The 16386-nt window shown below is 49.5% G+C and overlaps 1 protein-coding gene across 4 annotated transcripts in view; it reads left to right on the top strand.

Annotated features, from left to right (window-relative positions):
• SYMPK (symplekin scaffold protein) overlaps window positions 1-16386 on the top strand; it is a 1074521-nt gene that overhangs the window by 363123 nt on the left and 695012 nt on the right. For all 4 annotated transcript variants that reach the window (XM_069644649.1, XM_069644648.1, XM_069644647.1 and 1 more), the window contains exon 13: window positions 9238-9460. In XM_069644649.1, the coding sequence (XP_069500750.1) occupies window positions 9238-9460 (223 nt within the window). The remainder of the gene's footprint in view (window positions 1-9237; window positions 9461-16386) is intronic.

The following is a 16386-nucleotide window of genomic DNA, read 5'->3' as shown; positions in this document are numbered from 1 at the left end:
AGCTCCATGTGCGCCTTAACATAGAAGCTTTGCAAAGACGACTTCTCCCCTTGAGTTGGTGGGACCAATCAACTCCAAAGTAAGCCACCTGGACATCCATCTCGGTTGAATTTCCACAGAGTTCTGCTGGGAAAATATAGCCAGGGAGAGGAAGAACAGTTTGTGTGTTGCTTTTAAGTTGGCCAAGAGCTCCAGGAAGATCCTCCGGACTCCCAGGGAGCATGACTGACCGAGCGTGAGCCCCCTCAACAGAGTGCAGGACCCCAGAAGCAAGGAAGGTCCATCTCAACAGCCAGGAACCGCAGTGTTGCTATTTGCGGTAGACGCGAGGAGCTGAAACACTGAACAGCCACTGAAAGTGAAGTTTGCTGGTAGCATGTTTTGACCGTCCCAGTGCATGGCAGGAGTCCCCCGATGTCCTGCCTCTTGTCCCCACGACTGAGGCCCAGGAACAGTGAGAGCTGCACAGGAACAGAAGTAATTAGCTGCATCATTTCTTCATTTCTAAGGTACTGTAAAAAGTCTAGGAGAACTTACCTCTTACTGTAGTGTGCTTGCAACTTATACTCACAAGTCTAATCAGCTTGTGGCCCTACATTTGATTCTTCTTTTCATCAAAGACTCCTAAGAACCTGTGCAAAGACTTTTCCATTACTTACCAGAAGTGCTTCATCCTATACAAGACATTTTCCCATTGACTTTGGCTTAGCCTATTGAATTGTATGACTCTTCTTGGAGGATCCAAAAGTATTTGCCTGCTTAAGAATATTTGTGGTCTATTGTTGTTCTAATAACATCTGCCTTTTACCAACTTATAAAAGTATTCTAAATGCCAACAGTAAGATATTAATGTCCCCAGCACCCTAGCTATTGAAATCACCTGTGGGTGTAGGTTGTGTCTGTGGGCCATCCCAAAAGGGTCTTTACTGATTTAGAAACTGACAGTGTACAGTATTGAAGTGTATTTGTGTGTTACTATTATATTTGCTACCTTCTGAAGAAGGCTTTATAACTGGCTGATAAATAAATTAATAATTGTTTATGCAAGAAACCTTGAGTGTAAGAGTTTATTTGAATACCTCTAACTGTGAATCTCTGTGTAACTCCACTACAGCACATGTTCCCCTCTTGAGATGAGACTGGCTCCGCAACACGCTACCAAAACTGTGTAGTACAAGCTTATTCCAAAGGTTGGGCTGCCTATACCTGTGGTCAGTTGTTTGTAGTGTTCCCAGAAGGTACTGCATTCAAACTTTGCCTAACACCTGGCTGCTAGTCCACACTACTAACCTGTGTAGTTCAGACTTATACCAAAGGTTGGGTCCCTATTGCCAGGAGGCTAAGGTTGTATAGTTTGCCTATGGCAGGCTTCATCCCTGAAGCCCGCCCAGCCGTCAGTGTGTCTGGAAAGTCAGAAAGTGAGGGAGGGTCCTGATACTTCTCTGTCCTTTGTCTGTGGGTGTGCCTGAGTGAAAAGAGTTCCAGTTGGCCGGCTGGCTGTGTTAGGAAGATTTGCATTTAGTACCCTCTGGGAATGTTAGGGAGAATTCTCTTAAATGTGCTAATTCCCTTCACCTTAGAGACCCCCAGCGACTTTGCTGGATTTTGAGGACTTGATTTTTTTACCCACTCTTATGTATTTTGATGTTTGTTTTACCTGTGTGTTCTTTGATTATGGAGTTTTAGATAACTCCATAGGCATCATCTTTCTATGTGTGTTACACTGCACCTTCAGTGCAGTGACACAGGGATGTCGTTTAGACTTCCCAAAGGTTTAAATTCCTTCTCTTGGATAAACTACTGTTTCCCAGAGAATGTAAAGTGAAATTGACTTAACTAGTCTTTCCAAATTCCAACGTGTGAAATACAACCCTATTTTAAAAGGTGGGTTATGTTGGGAAGGAGCCTAGTGCTTTTCTTCATTCCCAAGTTTCCCAAGCGCTTTAAAAGTAGGCAAGACGTCTGTTAACTGTTTTCTAAGCACTACAAGAGTGCAGGGGGAGGAGAGCCACTAAATAAAGGTGGGTAGGATTTAAATATAAGGCACAAATAATTATTTAGCTGAATATATTTGTAAAACTGTTAAAGGGTAGTTGGCTTTTTTCAAAGCACAGTAAACAGCAGGCTCTGTGCCAGAAGGAATGCAGCTTGTGCTAAAAGTAGACGACAGGTCTTGCGTCACCGAGGCTAGCTCTTGCAGAGCACACGAACTGGATGAGCAGCTGTTCATGTCCACCAAAAGCCCATCCAGACTAAGAATAGGAGAAAGCACAAGCTCGTGCACAAAATGCAACATTATGTAAAAATAATGTTTGAGAATTACTGGACCAGATAAAATACAATTTGATGGAGTGAAGTCTTGAGAGTATGGAGAGAAGATGTGTTTCGAGGGGATTGGGTCCTCCGACGTATTCCATATCTATGACATGTAATCACCACAGCTGTGCTGCTTCGGAAACTTTTTTCTGCGTCCTGCGTCGATGTCGAGGACCTCCTCCGAATTCATCGGATGTGATAAGTAGGACGCACGACGCCCGTAGCCTCAGTTCCGTTTTTTCCCCGAACGTGTTGCTTCGTGAATCTCGGTTAACGCCTCGACTCTTTGGAGTTCTGTTCTTCAAAGTTCTTCGAACCTGTTCGTTTTTGTGAGAGAATCCTTCGTGTGAAGATGTCTTCTACTTCGTCTTCGACCCAGCGTCCGGGCTTCAAGAAGTGCGGGGAGTGTGGGTCCAAGATGTTGGTGACGGACTCGCACGACGCCTGCCTCTGGTGCCTCGGGGAGGCCCACGACACGGATGACTGTATTGACTGCCAGTTGCTCACGTCCAAAGCCTTACGTGAACGTAAGAAGAAGTTTTCGGTAGGTCGGGTGTCCAAACCCCGGAAGTTCGAAGTCTGCGGGCCTTTCGACGGATGATTCGAGAGGAGACTCTCTGCGTCATCGTCGGAAGTCTAGTGGGTCTCCTTCTAGGAGTCGGTCTCGCCACTCCTCGGCCTCTTCGAGGCATTCTCGGAAGTGCCGACAGCGAGAGTCTTCCAGGTCCTCTTCGGAGGACTCCGCCCGGCACGTCGCTTACCCCCACCAGCCGTGCGACGCCGGAGGAATGGGCTTCCTTCGGGAAGAAAATGCTGGCGATTCTCGAGTCGCAGGGTACTAAGCCGTCCGCGCCCCCGAGTGGGGTCGGTTGTGAGAGGTCGAGAGACACCGCTCGCAAGAGGGGTCGGCACGAGTCACGGGAGAGGTCCCGTTCGGACAAGGGGACTCGTTCTCGACGTACCCGTTCCAGGTCCCGGTCCTCGACGCGTTCGAGACCGTGTGCACCTGTGATGTCTTCAAAGAAGACATCGACGTCTGAGGCGTCGAGGGCGTCGACAGGCTTTCTCGAGGCTCAGGCTCCGAGGAAGTCGTCAAAGCTGTCGACGCTCAGGTCGTCGAAGGACACGCTCGGAGCTCCGGCTTCGAGGACTGTGTCGACGCCGCATTTGACGTTGACGCCGATTTACTCGACGCCGATCCTCTCGGCGCCGATGCCTGTTCTCTCGACGCCGGCGCCGATTCACTCGACGCCCTCAACGCCTTTCGAGGCCGGGGTGTCGGAGGTACCCTGTGGCACGGGAGAACCCCCTAGGAAGCTCTGGTTAAGAGCAAGCACTCTCGGGTGCCTTCTTTTCGCCACCTGGAATATATTTCGGAGGTGGATGAGGATTCTGATGGCCTGGTTCCTAGTCGGGTTCCAGATTAAATTGTCTCGGGGCATAGTCAGTTTGACGATTTGAGACAGTCACTGCATGATGCCAGTGGACTGGACACCTCTCCGGAGGTGGAGTTTTGTAGGCCTGAGCCTGGCTCTCATGCCGATTCCTCGTACCGACGCATTATGGGTAGGGTTTCCGAGTACTTGGGATGGTCTGCTCCCCAAGGGGAGTTTGTACAGGATGATCTCACGGACATCCTTGATGTTGGTCCCCCAACTGACCCGGTACTGCCGTTCCATATGGCTTTACAGAGAAGGGTGGCGGCGGCTTGGACTGCTCCGGAGAGTCTCCCGGCGGTGGGCAGGTCCTTGTCGGGAAAATACCGTCCAGCCAGTAGCGACCCCTGCTACTTGACCAGGCACCCCACTCCGGAGAGTTTGGTGGTGCAGGCGGCCACGGCCCCGGCAAAGCAGGCGTCGTACCCTACCATCCCTCCTGATAGGGACGACAAACGTTTTGATGGCTGGGCAAAGAAAGTGTTTTCTTCTGGTGGTATGGCGCTTCAGGCGGCCAACTCCATTTGTGCCTTGTCTCGTTTCACACACACTCTGTGGAACTGTGTTGCGTTAGCGGCTGAACATATTCCCGAAGGGGACGAACGGGATGGTTTCCTTGCTATGGTCCAGGATGGTAAGGATGCCATGTGTGAGTCCGTTCAGTCGGGTTTGGACTTGGCTGAATGCGTCAGCAGGTCCATGGCGGCGAGCACCGTGATACGCAGGTTTGCGTGGTTGCGGAAATCAGGGTTTGCTCCTGATGTGCAGTCCCGGCTCCTCAACATGCCCTTTGACGGTGAACACCTTTTTCGCAGCAAGGCTGATGAGAGCCTTGAGAGGTTGCAGACCTCCAAAGCTGCAGCGAAGTCGTTGGGCGCTGCAGTTCGCCAACCTCCGCCTTTTCGTCCTAGGGGACAGCAATGGAGGGGTGGTTCCTTTCGCTATTACTCGCCCTTCAGTAAAGCGAGAGGAGCTGGCAGTCAGAGGCCAAGCAGGGGTACCAGAGGTGGACGACAGGGTACCCGTGGTGCCAAGGCCGCTCGGGCAGTTGCCTCTTTGCCCTCAGGTAACGCCGCAGCCACTACCACTCAGTCATGAGGCCATGGTCCCATGGTTTGCCGGTTGGGGGAAGGCTGGCGCAGCATCTTGTAGAGTGGCGTTACTTCAGATGTGTGGGTTCTGGAGATCATAACCCACGGCTACTGTCTTCCCTTTCGGCACAGGCCTCACGACAATCCACCGGGGAACCTCTCTTTGCAGAGTCCGGATCCGCTCCTTGCGCAGGAAATTCAAGCCCTGCTGGAGAAAGGCGCCATAGAACTGGTGCCTGTAGCGGAGAGGAACAAGGGATGGTATTCCCCTTATTTTTTGATTTCGAAGAAAGACTGGGGATTGAGACCCATCATGGACTTGCGCGGTTTGAACAAACTCCTAAGGAAGGACAAGTTCAAGATGGTTACTCTCTCTCAAGTCCTCCAGGCCCTTCAGCTTCAGGACTGGTTGGTGTCTCTCGACCTCAAGGATGCTTACTTCCATGTGCGGATCCATCCCAAGCACAAGAAGTACCTGAGGTTCGCGGTTGGCGACTCGCACTTTCAGTTTCGGGTCCTGCCGTTCGGATTGACCTCCGCCCGAGGGTTTTCACCAAGCTCATGGTGGTGGTGGCAGCGCATCTCAGGGAAGGGGGGATTCACGTCTACCCCTACCTGGACGATTGGTTGATCAGGGGGAGCTCTCCCAAGCAAGTCCTGGATCATCTGTCCGTCACCTGCCACTCCCTTCACAGGCTGGGCTTCTCCCTCAATTTAAAGAAGTCCCATTTGACGCCAACACAGCGGCTCCAGTACATCGGAGCAGTGCTTGACACTTCCCTGGGGCAGTGTTTTCCTCCCCAGGTGAGGGCTCTTCACATTCAGCAGATGGTGCACAAGTTTCAGCATGCCCAGACGCTCCCAGCGTTCGAGTTCTTGAGGTTGCTCGGCCTCATGGCATCCTGCATTCTTCTGGTGCCAGAGGCTCGCCTGCGGATGAGATCTTTGCAGTGGGCACTCAAGATACAATGGTCGCAGTCCTCCGGCAGGATGTCGGACCCGGTTCAGGTGCCGCCCTCGGTCGACCGGGACCTTCTGTGGTGGGCCGTCGAATGCAACTTGATGAAGGGGGCTCCATTTTGGCTTCCCTGGCCGGAGGTGACGATCGTGACGGATGCATCCCTCACGGGATGGGGAGCTCATGCCAACGGGCTGACAGTCAGCGGTCGTTGGTCTCCGTCGGAGTCCACACTCCATATCAATCTGTTGGAGCTGAGGGCCGTCAGGTTAGCCCTGAAGGCTTTTCTGCCGACTGTGCGAGGAAAGTATGTCCTGATCCTGACGGACAATACAGTGGCCATGCACTACCCCAACAAAAAGGGGGGGGGCAGGGTCACTTCCTCTGTGCAGGGAGGCGATGCAGCTCGAGTTCTGGGCCATCCAGCAGGAAGTTTCGATCTCGGCAGTTCATCTGGCCGGAGACGAAAACGTGACGGCAGACGCTCTGAGCAGGCAGAGCACGATCTCTCACGAGTGGGAGTTGGCTCAGGAGATTCTCCTGGAGATCTTCGCCCTTTGGGGGACCCCTCAAGTGGATCTCTTCGCCTCCAGTGTCAACCGGAAGTGCGAGAGGTTCTGCTCGCAGGAATTTCCTCCAAAAGGAGCCTTAGACGCGTTCGTGGTGGAGTGGTCATTCCCGCTGCTGTACGCGTTTCCTCCAGTCCCCGTCATCCCGCAAGTGCTGCGGAGGTTACGGAAGTTCGGTTCCCGGATGATCCTCATTGCTCCGGCGTGGGCTCGGAGGACGTGGTACTCGGACCTTCTCGACTTGTCCATCTGCCCTCCACGTCGTCTTCCCTACCGAGGCGATCTGCTCTCACGGGATGGGGGTCAGGTTCTCCATCCAGAGGTCAGATCCCTCAACCTTCACGCTTGGCTTCTGAAAGGTTGAGGTATAAGGATTGGGACCTCCCTGAAGACGTGATGGAGGTGTTGCTCTCGGCCCGAAGGCCAGCAACGAAGTCTCCGTACAGTTGCCGTAAGTTCTGCGACTGGTGCAGAGTTCAGAATGTGGATCCTTTTGCATGTAACATTCCCATAGTTCTGTCCTTTTTGCTTTCTTTGGGCCACAGGGGCTTGCAAGTGGGTACCATTAAAGGTTACCTGGCGGCGCTGTCCATCTTTAAGCGCTCGTCTGAAGAGTGTTCCTACTTTAAAATCCCTTTAATTTCACAGTTTCTGAAAGGGCTCACTAATGTGTTCCCTCCGTCACCTTTCGTGGTGCCCGGTTGGGATTTAAACCTTGTTCTTAAGTTTCTTATGGGTGCTCCATTTGAGCCTTTACATTCTTGCCCTTTGAGGCTGTTAACTCTGAAAACTGTGTTTTTAGTTGTGGTTACTTCCGCTCGCAGAGTGAGTGAGTTACAGGCACTTTCAGTTAAGCCACCCTTCACTGTATTTCACAAAGATAGGGTTGTCCTTAGAGTTCGTCCTTCTTTTCTTCCGAAGGTAGTGACGGATATTCATTTGGCCAAGAAGGTTGCTCTTCCAGCATTCTATCCTCCTCTGCATCCTGGTAAGGAAGAGGAGAGGCTCCATAGGCTTGATCCTAGGAGAGCTTTAAGCTTTTATGTTTCACGCATGTCCCGGGTCACAGTGGACTATCAACTCTTTATTGGTTACGCTGGAAAGCGTTTGGGACAAGCTCTGACGAAACAGACTTTGTCTCGCTGGATTATTTTGGCCATCTCGGAGTGTTACCGCTTGGCGGTTAAGGACCCACCGGCTGGCTTGCGGGCCCATTCTACCAGGGGTATGGCTGCATCTACTGCCCTGCAGAGGGGTGTTCCTATTCGCAACATCTGTCATGCAGCCACCTGGGCTTCAGTACATACATTTGTACGTCACTATTCCCTCGATTCCATCCGAGGACAGGATCTGGCCTTTGGCAAGGCGGTCCTTTGCTCTGCTATTTGATTGGCAATTCTAAATTTTGATTCTAAATTCTTTCCCTCCTCCTTGCTCTTGTACTGCTTTGGGAGTCTGTCATAGATATGGAATACGTTGGAGGACCCAATCCCCTCGAAGAACAAATTACTTTCTTACCTGGTAACGTTCTTTCGATGGGATGGTCCGACGACGTATTCCATATCGCTCCCTCCCTGCCTTCCCCGCTGCAGAATTTCTTTTGCGATTGCAGCTTACGTTCCGCAAGGCTTTGTGTCTGACTGGCAGTTGACTAATGTCACACGTTCTGGGGGAAAAAACGACAACTGAGGCTACGGGCGTCGTGCGTCCTACTTATCACATCGGATGACGTCGGACGTCGGAGGAGGTCCTCGACGACGGCGCATCGACGTCATCGACGCAGGCCGCAGACACCGAAAAAAGTTTCCGAAGCAGCACAGCTGTGGTGATTACATATCATAGATATGGAATACGTCGTCAGACCATCCCATCGAAAGAACGTTACCAGGTAAGAAAGTAACTTGTTCTTATGTTTGAATGTTTCTAACATAGCAAATGAAGCTAAGCAAGAGCTACAATGTATTCCTGCAGAGGCAGCAGTATGTTAAGCAGGATTGGTCTAATTGTAAACCTGGCCATGCAACCCTGGAGACTACAGCATCCCTTGTATGGCAAGAACAACAGTTTTGGATGAGCTCTGCTGGTATCCAGTGACCAAGTTGAAGAGTATAAAGGCGCCTGCTTGCCTTTAGTCTGGAGGAGCCAGCCAAGGAAGACAGAATGCTGGTCGGAATGGCAGAGTCCTCTGCCTTTCCCCCAAATCCTCATCTTTGTAAAGATTAAAGTTTATCTCTTGCAAGATAGACTCATGGCCTTAGTTTCCTATAGGGGTGCATTTACTCTGGTGTAATCGTGATCAGGGGGTACCCCAATGTATGTAAGGGGTACAAGTATGGCCTACCTTTCAGTTACCTATTACCAAGAGATACGTCTTGTGTAGTCCCACACCAGTTGGACTGCACTAATTCTTGCCTAACAATTATTGGTAGTTATTTCGTATGAAAGTTTAATTTTACAGCTGCATTGTGAAACCTTCCTTTAATGTGTGATTATTAAATGTATTCGCTGTTCCCTTAATCCAGAAGTGTCTTCTTATAGGTTTCCTTGTCTGTCCTGCCATTTCTGTAATTTGGCCAGTTAGCAACAAACAAAAAAAAACAACCATGAGGTCATATAAGTTTATAAATCTTGATATATCTTGGCCCTAGAAATTTACCCTAATAAAAATCTCCCCCACCATGTACAAGTATAAAGAACAAGATCCCTTTGTCATTTTGGTCTTAAGAGGTGATTTTGATTGTAGCTTACTGGTTGGCATGCCTGTTTTTAGATGTCTTTTGTCTTCAAAATGAATGGAAGATGGAGAAAAAAAAGATTCAACATTGTATGTATTCCTCACATATGCTATATTTCCCGTGGTTTTCTAGGTGTGGAGCAGTCCAAACAAGCAAAGGAGGAGCCTAAGGAGGAAAAAGTTTTGAAAGCAGAGCCTGTGCTAATTAAGCGACGTCTGCCCGCCATAGTTGTCCAGGAGGGGCAAGCTATTTCTGTGTTGGGGGCAAGAAATGTTGACTTTGCTCTTGCCGATGAGGATGATGCTCCCCAAGCCAAACGGCGCCCAGAGCCCATCGTGCCAACAACCCAGACCAGGTGAGGAAAATTGTTCAGGATTTTTTGTTTGTCAAACTATAGTCTTTGACTGCCAAAGGATGTTACTCAGGAAATAGAACTGTGTACAACTATGTAGAAAGCCTCTCATGTTTTTTGCTTGGGTGACATGGTGTTGGGAATGATTTCTTTTGCAACTTTCCCTCCATATGTTTTGCATCTGTTTTTACAAACCCTGACTTTTTACAGGGAAGTGAAGCTGTCAGCTTCACTCCCCTTACCCTTTGTTCATTTTGTATAGCGGAAACTCATCAGTCCTTCAAACTTTCAGTATTGGGAAACTGTTTCCCTTTTGTCTCTTTACCTTTTAGGTAACTTTTTAACAATGCACACAGAATCTTTCATTGCCTTTGGGATACTTTAGTATCACCCTAGTCTTGTACACTTGTGTTTTTTTTGTTAATTCTATGTGCCTAAAGACAAGCTGGTCGCATCAACTACATTTTTACAATTTTTGCATTATTTCTTGTGTGCACATTCACGTTTACTGTGTGTGGCTAGTACCGTAAAAATGGATGTGCCACAAGACTTTCGCTTGTTTGTCATATTATTGTTTGGCCTTCTCGGGTCAGAGAATACCATACAAGGTCATGCACTTGCCCAGGAAAGCTGCTAATTTCACCAGCTAGTGACGCCTTTGTGTGTGTTTGGCCCAGGAAGGAGTGGGAGTGTCTGGTCTCACTCTACATCTGTGGCGCCTGAAAGCCTGGGTGTATGTCATGTGTGAAACACACAATGGTCCCTAATTGGACCACTGCTGTCTGTTTGAATGGTGAAGATCCTTACCATTGGTGGGCTTGGAATGATTTCAAGCCAGGATTTAGCATAAGGTGAGGACTCCTGCAGCCATTTCTTCAGATCAGCAGTGGAGCCAAGTAGCCTGTGTAGACAAGCAGCCAACTGATCTAAAGAAGATTCTGAAGAGGCCCAGCATCCCTTCCTGCGTCTGGTCCATTGAACCCCTGCTGGACTAACTGATCTGCGGAGGCCCCAAGCCGTGCTTCAACCCTTGTACTCGTGGGATCAACTAGTCTCGACGTATTCTCATGCATCGGCTGTCATGAGCCCTCAGAAGTGTCCCTTGACCTACCAGTGGACTGACAAAGCTCACCAGTGGGCTACCTCGGTGGAGTAGTCGCCTTTCTGCCTAGGTTGCTGGAACTTCATTGGTCACCAGTTTGTGGTGTAATTCACCTTCCAGCTGAATTTCACCCTCCCACCGTAACTAGTAGGACGCCTGCTGCCTCCTGTGTGTACGGTAACTGTTGCTGGAACTCATTTCTCCCGTCTCGTGAAGGGTCCTGGAGAATTCTGCATCATTGCCTTCTTCTAAAAGGGTAGCACTCTGCTCCGGGTAACGGCCAGAAGCATCCTTGAACCTGCAGCTCCGGGGCTACTCGCAGTGGGACCAGCAGCAGTAAAATCTACCTCCAGCGAATGACACCCCCTCCACTTCTCCACCACCCCACCCGAGTTGACCCACCTAGTCAACTGGGAAAATGAGTCGGGAGGCAAGTAATTGTGACGCGTTCACCCCCCCCTTGTTCTCCTTAGAATAAACATTAGCGTAAACGTTGGTTATTCCATTCCATCGTTTTTTGATAGTCTGATCTAAAAGCCTTTATCTGAAAGTTAGGAATATCATTTAACCTGCCTGTAACTTTGTTGATAATCTTCTGGAACAGTTTCACCTGCACAACTACTCTTCTCACCTCAGCCCCTTTTCCTAAGAATAGGCTTTGTGACTTTTGGGCAGAAGGCCCCACTCATAGGGATTTGAACTTCTAAAGATAGGTTACATTACTTGTGACTTGGCTTCCTTCTACTACACTCATTGTGGACCCCTGACCCTACTCAAACTTTGCCGAGACGTATCCTTGACCACTTTTCACACTTTCCTTGATTGGTTTTTGTTAGGACAGTTTTTCTAAAGTCCAACTAAGGGCTTCATAAAACCATATATCGGAGGCAGTACATAAATCCACTTTTAGTATAAGCCTATATCACCTGAGAACATGTGTTAGCATGTACAGAGCAGCCAGGCTTTATTTTCGGAGGGAGAGAGGGCTTTAGCTTGGTACAAAGAAAGTGTAGCGTACATATGTGTAAAGACTGGAGGGGGTTATCTGTACTCCTGCCCTCTAGATGGCAGAGTAGAAGCACAGAGCACCGCAGCCAAGGTTCTCTATAGGGTAGCTATGGATGAGCAACCAAGGCTTAAGCTCACAAGAGGTGATGCAGGCTGGTTCTTAAGTACAGTGTAGTCCCCAAATCCCCCACAAAGGAATGTCCACACACTGTTATGTGCTAACACAGTTCTTGATTTAAAAATAAGGTTCAAGATCATTACATCAACTAATAACACAATTTGTACACCCTTTGGCAATTCTAATATGGCAAATATATACACAGTCTGTGCTGCCACACTCAGCTATTGACTCCTTTAAAATGCATCAACTGCTGACAGTTATAATGGCATACAAATCATACAGAAATGGGTATCAGCATAGATCATAGGAAGGAAGGCAAGTTAAGCTAAACAATAGCAGAATGTTTTCCACCACTACCAAGGAACAATTCTGAGTGAGGCTCCCCCACCTTGGCAACCTGTAATAAAGAGTATTAACAAGCCCAGTCCATTAATGTTAAAATAGTCTTGTTTTCTAGTCAAAATGTTCAACTACTCCAATGTAACGGAGTTAAAAGAGCTTCTTTGACAGTTTGTCGACGGATCCCTCGTGAATGGACTCCCTTTAAAGCAGGAGCCACAGGGCGTCGAGATTCCTCGAAGAAATGTGAACACTGTCGTCGAGACAGGAGCTTCGACCTTCGCGGTGCTCGTCGACTATCGAATATGGACGTCTTGCGAAGACGAGGCATGCGGTGGACCTCAGTGTAAAGAGGTCGGTGCCGCAAGGAAGACTCAGTGAAGAACGTAGGCCCGGCAGCAGGCGTTGGGTGTTGGTCTTGACGATCGGGACTTGACCATGGCTGGATTTCAGATCTTCACTTGTGAGCGTCTTTGTGGACTTCGGGTGGCGGGAAACACACCGCCGGATGTTCCTTGGTCGTCAACGACCTCAACTTTCTCCGGCGGGACAAGCGTTCGATAGTGCTGGCAAGGCAGCCCTTTGTTTAATGTTCTTAGGTAAAGTGTAGCCTTGCGGCTCCGGTCGTCAAGCAGCACGGCGTCAAACTGTCCCTGCTTCTGGGCAACATGACTCAACTAGCTTCCATTGGTTACAGAAATCCTCCAAACCCCGGTCGACGACGATGGACATAGATGGCCTCGATGTCCTGGTGCTTTACTTCAAGATTTCTCGGCAGACCCCGTCTCTGGTTGACAGTCTTTCGCGACTGACCTCCAGGGTGCCTCGATGAAGATCAGCTTCTTCACGATGTTCCCTCGTAGCACGGGAAGAGGTATCCTAGCCAGGTCCTTTCTTGGATCAGTCCTCGACAGACTAGTCCGCTTTCAGATTTCATCGACGGAAAGCAGCAGCAACCCTTCTTCTAGCTGTGCTTCAGGGATGAGCTTCAAGTTTCGCTTTCAGCTTCTGAACAAATTGGGAAGTGAGAGGTCCCCAGATATACAAATCTGTCCCTCATTCACACTGCTGAGCCAAGCTCAGTCAGCCAATCAAACAGAAGGGCATTCATGCAGGCAGGCAATCAGGCTCACAGTACATTCAGGCCATTCACTTCCACCCATACACCCATAACAAGGAATATGGATTGGGGCAAGCACCCAGCCTTTCAGCACACCACACTGCATTCATGTCAGTTTCAGGCAGGGCTGTCTCATTCTTTGTGTCACACACAAACAGATACCAGTGCATATTGGTCACACACTCTATTCACACAGGTCCCACCCAAAGGGTCTACCCACAACACAGTCACTGGGAAGGCTCCAGCCAGTCTGTCTATATGGAACTTCCATCCAACAGCAAGTCGGGTGGGAGGCGGGGGGGACGGGACAGCGTCTGGGCTTCCCAGGACTTTTTGTTTTTTAAATGTTTTAGTTAATATTATTTTTCCAGCATGGGGTCTGGCATGGATTCACATGCTCATGAATATTCCCTGTCGTCAGGCTGGGAATCCTCTGTAAAGAGAAAATCAGTTTGTTTAATTTCTGAACTGTCTTTCTCCTAATACCCAATCACTGAGCTCTGGGTCATACTGCCCCCAGCCAATGACTGCATTCTACCTAAGCCCCTCCTCTGGCAGCCATCTTCAGATTTGTACCGCATGTTCAAGTTTTGGGAGTCCTCGTGTTTAGCTCTCAAGCTTTTACTGCGTTTTTGCGCTTTTTGTTTTACTCTATTTTTCGGTCAGTCGAGCCGTGTGCTCCATCGATCAACCTTCCGATTAATCGGGACCTGTGGTTCGGTTTCTTCACCGCCCCTCAAGAGTGAATGTCGTTGAGTTTCTTCGTGGAGGCTTCCAGAAGATTCTTCAGGCCTATGCCGCGTGGACCATGTCGGAGGAGAAGGATTCAACTCCCCTGTTCAAGATTTGCTCCAGCAGCGGCTCACGGAATGTCTTCTCGGAACACAAGCATTCTGAGTGTCTTTACTGCCTGTACCCCAAGCACAAGGAGGAAGATTATGCGTTTTGCTAGGAGATGGTTCCTCGCACAATGAAGGATCGGCACAGGCGGCTGAACGAGTGGCTAAAGGCCAAGGCCTCTGCCCTCGGTGGGTCCCAGCAGCATGCCTCTCCCAGCTCCAAGAAGTGTGAGCAGGCTTTTAAGACCTTTTAGGGCTCCCCTCCAGCGGGGCTCCAACAGAAGGCCAAGCACTGCAAGTCCACTGCCACCAAATCCGTATCAACAGACAAGCCCCTGCAAGGACGACTTCTTCCTTTGAGTTGGTGGGACCAATCAGCTCCAAAGTAAGCTACCTGGACATTCTCTCTGAGCTGGTTGCATTTCAACAGAGTTGCTGCTAGAAACCGAATAGCCAGGGAGAGGAACTGCAGATTGTGTGTTGCTTTAGGGTTGACTAAGAGCTCCAGGAAGATCCTCCGGACTCCCAGTAAGCAGGACTGACCGAGCCTGAGCCCCCTCAACAGAGTGCAGGACCCAAGAAGCAAGGAGAGGCCATCTTGACAGCCAGAAACCACGGTTTTGCTATTTGCAGTAGTCGCGAGGAGCTGAAACACCAAAGTGCTACTTGTTTGAAGATTGCCGGTTGCGAGCGGTGATCGTCTCATTGCAGTGCAGGAGTGCCCCAGAAGTCCTCCTTGTCCTCATGACTGAGGCCCAAGAACCGTGAGATCTGCAGAGCTGCACAGGAACAGAAGTCCACTGCTGCACTTTTTCTTCAATCCAAAGGTACTGTAAAGCCTGAGAGAACTTACCTCTTATTGCACAAGCCTAAACAGCTTGTGGCCCTACATTGATTCTTCTTTTGTTCAAAGACTTCTAAAACAGTGTGCAAAGAGTTTTCTTACTTACCTACCAGAAGTGCTTCAGCTCATATAAAACTTTTGCCCATTGACTTAACCTGTTATACTGAATGACTCTGCGTAGGGGATCCAAACGTTTTTGCCTGCCAAAGAATATTTGTGTCTCTTGTTTGTTCTAATAACCTTTTCCTTTGACCAATTTCTAACAGTATTCTAAATGTCACAGTTAGATATTGATGTCCCCAGCACCCTAATTATTGAAGTCACCTGAGGGTGTAGGTTGTGACTTTGGGCCATCCCAAAAGGGTCTTTACTGATTTAGTGTTAATGTTATATTGCTCCCTTCTGAAGAAGGCTTATTCTAACTGACTGATAAATTAATAATTGTTTATTCAAAAAACCTTGTGTGTAAGTGTTTATTTGAATACTTGTCATTGTGAATTTCTGTGTAACTCCCCTACAGCTCACATTGACTTCTCTTGAGATAAGCCTGGCTGCTCAACATGCTACCAACCTGTGTAGTACATGCTTATACCAAAGGTTGGGTTCCTATTGCCAGGAGGTCAGGGTTGTTGTAGTGCACCCAAAGGGTACTGCATACAATTGTGCCCAACAGGGAGCTCACACCGGAAGTTTTTTCACGCCAGAGGCCTGTGGCTGCTGGAGGAGAAGACCTTGCACATCAATGTTCTGGAGCTTCGGGCAGTGTTTTGGGCCCTAAAGTCCTTCCTTCCGTCCCTCGAGGGCAATGTGGTGTGGGTCTTCACGGACAATACCATCACAATGTTTTACATCAGGAAGCAGGGGGGCACCAGATCCCCGGCGCTCTCCAAGTGGCGCAGGACCTATGGCACTGGGCCGTAACCCAGGGGATGTTCCTCATTCGCTTCATCTGGCAGGAGTAAAGAACACAGTCGTTGACTCTCTCAGCAGGGAGCTATGCTCTTGCCACGAGTGGGAGCTTCAGCAGGACCAAGTGAACCACCTGTTCCGCAGATGGGGCAATCCCCAAATCGATCCGTTTGCGACGGCGACGAACACCAAGTGTCAGATGTTCTCCAGCAGGTTTCCCCAGATGTGAAGCATAGGGGACGCTTTCTCATTCCCCTGGGATGGCCTGTTTCTGTATGTGTTCCCTCCATTGCAGTTGCTTCTTCGACTCATCAATCCCAGTGCGGGATGATCCTCGTCGGACCAGCGTGGCTGAAGCATATCTGGTACCCGGACCTTCTCAGCATGTCAGCATCCCCTCCAGTCAAGCTTCCAGTGGTTGTAGATCTTCTCGCCAGGGAAAGAGGCGCAATTCTGCACCACGACCCAGGATCGCTAAACCTGAAGGCCTGGCTCCTGCAGCGTTAGAGTACGGGGTTACGATCTCTCCGTGGGTTGCAAGGAGGCGCATGCCAAGGCCAGGACGTCGTCTACTCGAAAATGATACAACCATAAATAGAAGAGGTTTGCCGTTTGGTGACGTGCACAAAAGATCAACCCTCTGAGTC

Source organism: Ambystoma mexicanum, chromosome 2p (assembly GCF_040938575.1).
Source record: "Ambystoma mexicanum isolate Mex_15411 chromosome 2p, UKY_AmexF1_1, whole genome shotgun sequence".
Classification (NCBI taxonomy): Eukaryota; Metazoa; Chordata; class Amphibia; order Caudata; family Ambystomatidae; genus Ambystoma; species Ambystoma mexicanum.
The sequence above is the reverse complement of the archived record's forward strand: the minus strand, read 5'-3'. Positions and strand labels throughout refer to the sequence as shown.